The sequence below is a fragment of the Mustela nigripes genome, chromosome 3 (genome assembly GCF_022355385.1).
Source record: "Mustela nigripes isolate SB6536 chromosome 3, MUSNIG.SB6536, whole genome shotgun sequence".
Classification (NCBI taxonomy): domain Eukaryota; kingdom Metazoa; phylum Chordata; class Mammalia; order Carnivora; family Mustelidae; genus Mustela; species Mustela nigripes.
This window is the reverse complement of record NC_081559.1, coordinates 42337430-42348446: the sequence shown is the minus strand read 5'-3', so window position 1 is coordinate 42348446 and position 11017 is coordinate 42337430. Positions and strand designations below refer to the sequence as shown.

At 57.6% G+C, this 11017-nt stretch overlaps 1 protein-coding gene and 1 long non-coding RNA gene across 4 annotated transcripts in view; one reads left to right on the top strand and one right to left on the bottom strand.

Moving 5' to 3' along the window:
- Positions 1 to 5160, bottom strand: part of LOC132013674 (uncharacterized) — a 137845-nt gene extending 132685 nt beyond the window's left edge. For all 3 annotated transcript variants that reach the window (XR_009403065.1, XR_009403067.1, XR_009403066.1), the window contains exon 1: positions 5072 to 5160. This is a non-coding gene — a long non-coding RNA (uncharacterized LOC132013674). The remainder of the gene's footprint in view (positions 1 to 5071) is intronic.
- Positions 4338 to 7668, top strand: GBX2 (gastrulation brain homeobox 2). The gene is made up of 2 exons (XM_059393779.1): positions 4338 to 5292; positions 6385 to 7668. Exons 1-2 carry the CDS (start codon positions 4770 to 4772, stop codon positions 6906 to 6908), a joined length of 1047 nt encoding a protein of 348 aa, XP_059249762.1. The 5' UTR covers positions 4338 to 4769; the 3' UTR covers positions 6909 to 7668.
- Positions 7669 to 11017: the final 3349 nt, after the last annotated feature.

The following is an 11017-nucleotide window of genomic DNA, read 5'->3' as shown; positions in this document are numbered from 1 at the left end:
ACACACACACACACACACACACACACACACACACACACACACACACACAGAGTCTCCTCCCTTTTACGTTTCTGATTTGCGGGTTTGTTTCTGCTACTTTGAGGGTGGGGGACAAAAAGCAAAACTTTCTACATAAGAATGTCTCAGCACACACAGTCCCGCAAAGTGTTTCTTCTTCAGGGCGCTTTAGAAAAACCCCCTGTCCTGCTTTCTGCATGGTCAAGGAGGAGAATAATGAAACCAAAGACTTTCATTTTATAAACCACTTGATCTTTGCTTGGGAAACTCTATTAATTGAATGGGTTTGCCTTTTTTGCCAGTCCCCTTTATCATTATTTATGGGCTTTAAATTGTTTAAAGTTCCCTTGACGTTCAATTTACAAGTTTGGGGACTTTTTTTGTTCTGCCTTTTGTCCTGGAGAAAGACATCTTGTTGGAAGCGCTTTGAAAAGCCAAACAGGAGAGGTTGGCAATGAAAGGGAAGCAGGCGAGATCCCTTTTAATTCCGTCCTGTTAGTGAATGGCTCTTTTACATAATTGCAGGAGCTATTTCAAAGCCAGCCAAGGGCTGACTTCACTTAGAACCACATGGAGTCTATTTTGGGCTTTCAGATTAAAAAAAAAAAAAAAAAAAAAAAAAAGGCTGAATAAAATAGTTAAAAAAGATGAGGCTTCAATGCTTTCTGCTACTTGCAAATTGGTGTGTCTGATGGGGAATTTTACACAAGCACCCCTTTGTAAGTGCGTCTTGGGCTTGGGAGGGACTGTTGTGGGTTTGCTGGGTGTGAATCCCAATTGCCCTTCCATAAATAAAACCCATCCCAAGCTATTTCCCAACGATTGCCAGGAGCAAGAGCCGCTGCCATGACCGAATGATCAGGCCACTCAAAGTCTCTATAAATAAAAACAACACGGTTGCCAGAGAAACCAGCCTCTCTCCCGGGACTGGGTGGCGGGCGGGAGCACCCGGCCCGCTGGGTCTGCGGGTGTCTCCGCACCCACGGAGACCTAGGGCGCCCACGGAGCCCCTTCTCCTCCACCGCCCGCGACCTCCACCCTGACCGCGGTTGTAAAAGGCGCGGTTCGCCGTGCTTCCTCCTCCGGGCTGGACTCCACGGGCGGACGCAACTTTGCTACATGAATATTCATGTACTTGTGCGTTTAGCATTTTATACTCAGCCTCCATACACCTGCACGCGAACGTTGACTGGGACAGCCCCGAAGCGTGGAGACAACTTAATTACCATCACTTTTACTGACGTCTGAGGTTTTAAGTGGCTTAATACGGTCTTGACACCAGCTTGGCATCGGCCGAGGAAAGTGCGTAAGGGGTGGGCCAGCTTCATCCCCGCGGGAGTCTTCCTGAGAGGGGAAAAAAAAAGTTCTCGGAAGTTAACTAGAGTTGGAGCACCCAGATGTGCTGGAGGTTGTGTCCTTCCTTTTTCCGAACCCGAGGGAGCGCGCGCGGTGGGGGCTGGGGGGGAAGGGGGGTACCTCTGAAGGCAAAGTTGCAAAGATCTGTGCCAGGTGGTTTTCCTGCGGAGCTTGGGCCGAGCCGAGTCACCCCAAGGGTTCTGCAGTTTGAGGCAGGTCCGAGGTAAGCAGGTAGGAATCCGAAGGATGGATAAGCCCTGTACCTGTCGCTCGCTACCCATAAATCTCTCGGAGGAGAAAAGGAAGAACTCTAGGGGCTTTTATTTTCCGCAGTCCCCGCGCTCTGAACGCTTTGCAGGTAGCTGAGGTGCCCCGAATGAATCTTGTTAATCACCGGCGAAACACAAGAATCCTTTTATGATGCGAACAGTCGTTTTCTGAGCAGTTAAGCATTAGATGAGAAAATATGACCGCATTGCATTCGAGAAAAAGCACACTTGTAAATAAAATTCATATTGATGAGAATTCTCTGAACTCACTAATAAAAGAAGATTAGTATTATAACCCCCGCAGTCAATACTTTCCACAGCAATTTATGGATGCAAATAATATGCCATCAAATTATTTCAAGTGTAGCTATAATTCAGCGGACCTAAATCTTCTTGCTGAACTTTAAATGTAGAATTATCACCAAAATAATCAAAGGAATCCCTGTCTCTCGGAGGGTAATCAGGCGACGGAAGTCCCTAGAACAATATTTTTACTGCGAAATAGCAAAGTGGATGGCAAATCTGCTCGGGTAAAATGAGTAACAGCTTACACACACACGCCAGTGTCAAGCCGCGAAGAGACCCGGCTGTAGCAACGTAAATCAAGCAAGAAGTCGAACATTTTTTTCTTAGTATTCAAAAAACAAGGTAACCATACCAGAGACTCTGTGCCTGTAACTATCCCATAATGAGAGGGAGTATTTATTATGCTCATAAAGAAATCAGCCTTTTGCCCTGGGCTTCGATTCCCCCCCCCCTTCCTTTTCTTCTTTTTCTTCTTTTGTAGGAGTGGAGAAAGAGGGATAGAGCTTAAAGACCCCACAGACACCTCCTGCCCCGAGGATTCCACCGATTCCCCCTCACGCCGCCTAAGCCACCTCGGGGTCTGGGCGTGAAGGGAGTGCAGGCGGTACAGTCAGCGGCGTCCTAATGAATTCCTTTCAAACCGCCTGCCGCCGGAGCCATCTATTACTGCCGCCTGGAGTGGGGAAACGCGCTCGAGACGTCTTTGTCCGGGTGGCGGTGGGGCGGGGGGGAGGAGGCAAGCGGGAGGAGGGCGGCTGGCTGCGGGGACGGCGAGTTTTCCCAGCACTCGGGGGCGCCGGGATGCACCCTCCTCTCTTTCCTCCAGGGTCCTTTGGGTGGGCAGTGGGTTCCTGGCCAGACCCACGGCTTTAGAGGTGCTCTCGAATTAAGACGTCCCCCTGGGGGCCTTGGAATTAGAGCGGGAGAAAGAAGAGCGAGAAAGAAGAGCTTCAAGGAATAGGGTCGATAAATTCATAAAGATCGATTTATCTTTATCTCCCAATTAAATGTGCTTGTAAGTGATACATAACACACGTCCAACACGGGCCAACTCCCCAACCACTAGGTCCTCGGCGTGAGCTGATTTTTAATGACTGGAATAACAATGCCCTTCTCTCCTCTCCTCGCGAACCAGGTGCTCCTCGGCCGCTCCGGGTGAGCGTCTAGACCCGGGAAGTTGGAGCCGAGGTCCTGCGGGCGCGTGGAAGCCCCGCGCGCACTGACGCGCACTGCACGGGCAGCCCTGGCCACTAACGATTCCGTTTTTTAAGAGAAATTCGAGCACTGCAAGTTTCTGGTTTTGTCATAGAGAAGGAGATAAGCACCTCACTAGCCCCCACTCTCTCCCCGCCAGTTCCCTTATTCCCAAATTCTGGGATTTTACCATTGTCGAGGCAGGGGAAACATCTTGAGGGAATCCGCTCCATCCTGCAGTAGGCAAAGGGGAACCGCGCGCCCTCGAGTCCTCGCTCAGGAAACCCGGTGGCGGCGCCGGGGTGAGCGCTCCCTCGGTTCTCAACGTGCTTAATTAGCGCCTATTTACAAAACGCAGCTTTTATTTGAGCAAACATCATAAAGCTTTCATCAGGATAATCTCACGTTATACAATCTGGAGGCACAGCAACTCCCCCTTCCTCCCCGAGGATGGAGCAGATAAAGGACTCGCTTTATTATCATAATTATCGTGGCTGTTATTTTGGTGCGCGCAGGCAAAGTGTGTAAATAGGTGCGATGATTAAGAATGTCATGAAAAATGAGAAGGGATCGCTCACAGGAGGGCCCAGGTCGGGATGGGGGGACCAGCAGCCTCCCCGCCCCGCCCGGGAGCGTGGGGGGGGGGGCGCAGTGAGGAACTCGGCCCGCTCCAGCCGGTGGCTGGGGCCTTCCAGCTCCCGATCAGAGCCCTGGGGGCGGATGTGAAGGGGCAGGACCTTGCTCCCAACTCTGGGGACCTCTTCTGGAGCACGGGCGCAGCAGCGGCACCCAACGCTAGGGAGAGCCGCGGACAGGGCATTTGTTCCAGGGCATTTGAGGGAGAAATAGAACGCCCCTGGCCCAGCCGCGGTAGGTCCCAACCCCGGAAGATGCCCTGGGAGGCGGCTTCGACTAGGACGTCGGGCCGCAGGGTTCGAGCCTTGGAGCTTTGGAGCCCACAGCCCTTTTCAAGTTTGCGCGGCGCGGGCCCGGCGCGCAGGTCCCGGCTCTCGGGCCCGCGCGCTTGGCCGGTGGCTCCCGCGGCCGGCTCCCGGCCAGCCCTGGTAGAAGGGGCGGAGCCCCGTTTTCGCTCCGCCCCCTCCCGGCGCAGCCAATAGGCGGTGGTGCCTGGCCCCACGTGAGGTAAGCCCGGCCGGGCAGCAGGCAAAATGTGAATGAGAAAGAGGAGCGCGATTTAAAGGTGCTGGCGGCGCCCGCCGAAGACAAGTGCGCCAGCTTCGCGCGCTCCCCAGCGGCCCGCGGGAGGCGACGGACTGCGGATCCGACAGACGGACGCACCGACGGCTGAGAGCCGGGGCAGAGGGTGGCAGACGAGACTCGCGCGGGCTCCGACGGGCAAGCGGCGGGCAGCTGCTCCAGCGAGCCCGCGGGGCCCGGGTGCCCTCTCCACTCCGGGGCGCACGGCCTCACCCGGCGTACCGTCCGCACGCGCTCCCGCCGGGCATGCAACCCGCTCAGGACTGAGGGTCGGCGGCGCCTGCTTTCAGGGTTCCGCTCGGCCCCTGCTCAGCGCACCCGGCTGTGCTCCCAGCGCCCGGGGGGCTTCCTGGCGGCGGCGCGGCGCGGGGACTTTTCGCCTCTCGCTGGCCTCTCCCGAGCGCGTCTATGAGCGCAGCGTTCCCGCCGTCGCTGATGATGATGCAGCGCCCGCTGGGGAGTAGTACCGCCTTCAGCATAGACTCGCTGATCGGCAGCCCGCCGCAGCCCAGCCCCGGCCATTTCGTCTACACCGGCTATCCCATGTTTATGCCCTACCGGCCGGTGGTGCTGCCGCCGCCGCCGCCGCCGCCACCCGCGCTGCCCCAGGCCGCGCTGCAGCCCGCGCTGCCGCCCGCGCACCCTCACCACCAGATCCCCAGCCTGCCCACCGGTTTCTGCTCCAGCTTGGCGCAGGGCATGGCGCTCACCTCCACGCTCATGGCTACGCTGCCTGGAGGCTTCTCTGCGTCTCCCCAGCACCAGGAGGCGGCGGCCGCCCGCAAGTTCGCGCCGCAGCCGCTGCCGGGTGGCGGCAACTTCGACAAGGCGGAGGCGCTGCAAGCCGACACTGAGGACGGCAAAGGCTTCCTGGCCAAGGAGGGCTCGTTGCTTGCCTTCTCCGCGGCCGAGGCTGTGCAGGCGTCGCTCGGTGAGTCGGCGGCGCGCGCGACCCCGGGCGCGGGGGCGGGAGGGGGCGGGGGCGAGCCAGCTCCGGGTTCCCGCTGGGGCCGAGGGGGCGAGGCCGAGCCCCCTCCCGACACCCCGCCCCGGCTTCCCCCTCCTGAGCGGCAGGAGGACGCGGCCAAGCTGTGCCGAGAGGCCTCCGGGGGGCATTTAGAGCCGAGCAACAAGCTAGGGGGTGGGGTGGCATTTAGCTCCCGGGGCCAGCTGCTGCGCGGGGCGGTTGACCTATCTGGCGGCGAGTTTGGAGGAGTCTAACCATCCCCTCCTGCGAGCCGTGACCTGGGGCCCCGGATAGGTTTCAGCCTTTAGGGGTGGCGGGTTGGGCTATGTGTCTCAGTAGTGCGTGTGCTGGTGGGTGGGTGGGTGGGTGGGGGGCGCCGGGTTTGGACTCCCCCAAACCTATTAAACCCCTTTACTGGGCTTGCCCGGGAGAAGCAGATTCCTGGGAGGCTGTGCGTCTGCGGGTGTTTTGTGGTGTCTGGTGGGAAGTTCTCCTAAGGCTTCAAAACTTCCCTTTTGCCAACATTATCTGTCAAAAAAAAAAAAAAAGAAAGAAAGAAAGAAAGAAAGAAATAAAAACGACACTGAGACACTGTCCGGGATCTATACCTCCCTGTGTCCCCACTTTGACTGCGATGTAATTGAGGCTCACTAAATTTACACTGCGGGGGTGGGGGGCAAGATGGATCATGAATTTCCTCTTCCGTCCTCACCCAGCCCCCACCCTGGGGACAAAGAGGATGCTCTCTTGGGCCTCAGGCCTCCTGTTACTTCTGCCTTAAGCTGCTGGAGGCTGGGAGGGTGCAGACGTGGCCTGGGGCCCCTTGAGTGATGGTTCTGGGCAAAGGGCCGTCGTCTGTACTGTCTTCTTTCCTCCTTTGAGCTTTCTCACGCCCCCCCGCCCCCCCCCCGCCCCTCAAAGGCCAGGAAATCACAATGTGTTAATGTCATAGAAAGACAATCCGCTAAGGGGGGAAAAGGCCCAAGTGACGGTGGGAAGGGGAAAGGAAGGCCAGTGTGCGAAATGTAATAAAACGCCGTTTGGTTTTGCTTTCAGTCGGGGCTGTCAGAGGGCAAGGGAAAGACGAGTCAAAGCTGGAAGACGACCCGAAGGGCAAGGAGGAGAGTTTCTCACTGGAGAGTGATCTGGACTACAGCTCGGATGACAATCTGACTGGCCAGGCGGCTCACAAGGAAGAAGACCCCGGCCATGCGCTGGAGGAGACCCCGCCGAGCGGCGGCGCGGCGGGCAGCACCACGTCCACGGGCAAGAACCGGCGGCGGCGGACTGCCTTCACCAGTGAGCAGCTGCTCGAGCTGGAGAAGGAGTTCCACTGCAAAAAGTACCTCTCGTTGACCGAGCGCTCGCAGATCGCCCACGCCCTCAAACTCAGCGAGGTGCAAGTGAAAATCTGGTTCCAGAACCGCCGGGCCAAGTGGAAACGCGTCAAGGCTGGCAATGCCAATTCCAAGACAGGGGAGCCCTCCAGGAACCCCAAGATCGTCGTCCCCATCCCCGTCCACGTCAGCAGGTTCGCCATCAGAAGTCAGCATCAGCAGCTGGAGCAGGCCCGGCCCTGAGGATCCAGGGAGAACCCGGGGCCTGGACCACCGCGGAGAAGCCACAGCTCTGGAGGGAACCGCGGTGGCTTCTGCCATGTTTGAAGCAAAACTCAAAGTCACCCCCACCCAACTTTGGACACCCCAAGCAAATTGAGAGTATATTCATTAAAAAGGCTTAAATGACTGCTTTTGAAGGGGCTACAGCTACACCTGAAGACACACTAAATATTTATTATACTATCCTACTTTGTACATAGATATCTATATAAACTGGATCTCAGCCGCAGTATTTTGAAAGTTATAGGACCAAACTACCCAGTAATATTCTCCACTCACATTCCAGAAGAAAACAAACCCTCTGCTGTAATCTTCCACGCATAGCAGCCTCCTTTCCATACTTTTCCAAAGGTAAACACAACACTCCAGAACAAACCATGGGGTTTACGCTCATTTTTGGTTCCATCTTCGTTTTGGGTTTTTTTTTGTTTGTTTGTTTATTTGGTTTTTTGTGGGGTTCTTTCTTTTTTTTCTTTTTCTTTCTTTTCTTTTTTTTTTTTTTAGTTGACTGAAAAGCAGATGTTTTGGGGGCAGCCGGGAGATTTGCTTTGATTTGGTTTTGCCTGGCTTTCTTTCCTGGGGTTGCACATCCTATCTGAGCCATGTTTGAAGCACGTCTCCGTTGTGTTTAATTTATTTCAATGTAGCTTCTTTTCTTATAAGTTATGACATTTAAACAATCGCAGTCTTGTGAATAATAAAAAGGAGAGAGAGAGAGAGAAGGGGGAAAAAAGACCAATCTCTGAGTCTCATAAGTGTGTCCAGATTTGACTGTTTCGAGGGCACTGCCAGGCTATGGCCAGGTAGCTGGTCTGGGGCCCGTACTGGATAAAAGTCCCCTGTCCTGGTCTCTGCAGGCTGGCTGGACACCAGCCACCTTGCACCTTACTACTAGGTTTTTAAGTGGAGAGCGAGAGCTCTAGTTGGGTTTTTAATTTAAGGGAGCCTCTTTTTCATCCTAGAAAACTGACTTCTTCCCTTTTGCCTGCTCTAATCAATACCTAGGAGGCTGGCAAACTTCGGCCAGAGGAGGCAGCGGGCTCCCGGAGGAGGGAAAGCGAGCGCGGGTATTGGTGGCTTTTCACAGACTCCTGATGCTCTAAACCGACCACTGCCAGGGAGGAAAATCGTTTTCTTACCAACATCCCCGGTCGGAAAAGGAGCGGTGCTTGCGCCCCAAGCTGGGCCAAGCGCCCATAAATCAGGCTCGGGCGTTATCTGGTGACGGGAGCAGAAACCCACCCAACCGAGCTGGGCTTCCCGGCAGCGCCCAGCTCCAAGGGCCGGGCGTGCGAAGAGCGTCGGCAGCCCGCGCACCTCCCTCTCCAGGCGGGGTCGGAGGGGCGGGCCCCGACCACCGCCCCACCCCGAGGGCTCTGGGGCGGTCGGCAGCACAAAAAGGGTCGCGGAGAAGGGCGCACACGGGGTGGCGGCTGGTCCGCAGGGGTACTTGAGAGCTGGGCAGCTCCCCGCCTGGGCCGGGCGGCTCACAGGGCGCGGGAAGGGCCCCCGAGGCCCACCACCCCCAGCCCTGGGCACCGCGCACCCGAGCCTAGCTCTGGACGCACGCTCCCTTCCCGACCCCGAAGCGCCAGGCCAGGACCCCTGGAGACTCTCTCGAACAGGCCCGGGTCTCTCCAGGGGCTTGGAGCGGATGAGCGAGAGGGAGCGCGGCCCGCTGACCTGTGGCCTCTCAAGGGCGAAGAGAAAGAAGCCAGAGGCTTCACCAACCTCGGCCTTCGGCGTGGGGAGCAGGCTCCCAAGCAACCGCGCGGTACCCACCACGGATCGCAACCCTGGGAGGGCAGACACGGCGCCCTCGGCCAATACTAGTATTGGCCTAAAGTACTCCGCTTACAACCCGTCACCTCCCCGCCGCGGAGGGCCGTGGGGACTGCGGCCTAAGTCGACACTTAAGGCACAAGGTGAGGGACGGAAGCGACCGAGTCAGCGTTTCCCGCCGTGTTCCCAAGATTTCCAGGCGTGGAAAATGGCCCAGACTTGGTTTTCGAGCACAATACAGCGGAGCGGCCGGTCCTCCGAAGGCCTCAGCGGGCTCTGCCGGGCGCGGAGAGCTTAGGGGATTCTTGCTGTCCCCCCCACCCCCGCCCCGTCCTGCCCCACCAAGAGCCCTGAGGCCCGCGGTGGAGGCTGCGCCGGGGTCCTTCCCTGCCCCCGCGCCCGGTCAGCCAGGCCCGGCCGCTCCCCCTGATCTTGCCAGCGACCAGCTGGTGCGCCACCCGGATCACCCGCTGGCGTCACCTGCTCAGGCAGGTTTCCCCCGGCCACACGCCTCCCCGCGCATGAGGCCAGAGGAGACGCCGCTCCCACCATGTCCCATTCCTCCACCCCCACCCCGCACACCTGAGCCAGTCAGTCCGGGGGCGGGATGGATAGGCGCCCCCGGCGGAACAGTGGCGAGTGGTGCAGAGTCCCAGCCTAAGGAGCGGCGGCCTCCCGGGCGGGGGCGCCCCCACTTGGCACTCTGGGCCTGCGGGAAGAACCCTGGGTATCGAGAGCTGGGTGCCCGGGTCAGATTCTGGAGCGCCCCCGCTTCCCCTACACCTTTACACCCTAACAGGTGTAACTCCCACCCATCTTCTCTGAAAGTCCGTGGTAGGTGCAGAAAGCACAGAGGGACCCAGAGCCTTGGCTACGCGAACCTCTCGGGAATGAAGCTCCCTAGAAACTGGGGGCCACCTCCGGGAATCCCCACCCCCGTGGGGTGGGGGGGGAAATGCTGCCTGGCCCTTCCCAGCTGTGAGACCCTCGCCCTTCGGAAGCACGAGGAGAGGGGCCGGAGCTCCCCCAGCCTGGGGACGTGGAGCCCGTTTATTCTCTTGGGAAGCTGCGCCCCTCCTCCCAACCCCCAATGCCGGGGCGCCCCCGAGAGCCTGGTGCGGAGGCCGAGGCCCGAGAGACAGGCCGAGGGGAGGAAGATAAACAAGCAGCGCTTGATGGCCGCTGTCATCATGGCCGTCATCATGGCTTTCATTTGGCTGCCTAATGAGTCACATCACAGGCAGAGAGAAAAATTGTCAATCGCCTGGGCCCTAATGAATTTTTTTGCAAATTGTAATCAAGCCAGGCCGTCTCAGCTGGCTGATTAATGAGACCCACGAGGCTCGGCCAGCACCTCAGCTTTTTATTCCATCCCGTCCTCCCTGCACTAAATTAACAGCAACTTGTCTGAGCTTCAAATTAACTCCCAATGATTAATTCTGATGGGGGGGGCCTGAAGAATAGCTTGTTCTAATAGGCTCTGGCCTGAGATGCTGTTGGAAATTAATACACTTCCCCTTTGGCTGCCGGCTTTAATCCAAGGTTGGGTTTTGACATCACTATATTTGTTGTTACAATAAATTCCACTTACATCTGCAGATCAAATAATTACGCTTGGGAGCTCCCGGCCTGGCGCCCCCAGCCATCCGCTAGAGGCCCTGGGGGCTGCCGGCCCCCCTTGTGCACCAAGCTGGACAAGGGTAGTGGGGAGGGTGAGGGAGCATCAACCCTATCAGGGACCCTCTGCCCTAGATCTCCGGAGAGTTGGGCAACCCCCCCCCCCTCTTTTGGAGAACCAAGCATCCTTTGAAAACACATCTACACTTCCTTGAACAGAGCCCTCATGGGACTGGTCTTGCCCCCAAGCAACCTCTCCCACTTTCCCTGCAGGGGCTGGGGATATCCTTGGGGCCGCCTGGGCCACGAGCGCTTGGATCCTCCCCCACCCCGTCCACGAGGGAATTCTTGAGAGTTAGCACGTGCCTCCACATTCAGCATTTGCCTCCTAGTCCTCAGCCCCCCTGGGTCGTCCTTTCACAGGAGACTTGCAGCTAACTGAGGGTGGTGGACCTCCAGGTCTGGTGTGCCTCCCAAGATCATCCAGAGTCTCTGGCTGAGCCTGTGGCTGGCCTGAGCACCTGCATTTCAAGGCTGCGGTTTCTCTCAGGGTCAAAGCCCGTTTAGCCTAGTGTCTGTTTGTTTGAGCTTAATTGGCTTAATCATTTCAGCTGTGCCTGCCTACCCTAGCAGAGGGCTCCTGCGACTGCTCCCTCTCCCCGGCCCTGTCC

What these genes read in the sequence shown, in the direction of transcription:
- GBX2 (XM_059393779.1), top strand. Translation starts at nt 4,770, where the DNA reads ATGAGCGCAGCGTTCCCGCCGTCGCTGATGATGATGCAGCGCCCGCTG. An exon ending in GGCTGTGCAGGCGTCGCTCG is followed by an intron (nt 5,293 to 6,384) that starts GTGAGTCGGCGG and finishes TTTTGCTTTCAG; the next exon opens with TCGGGGCTGTCAGAGGGCAA.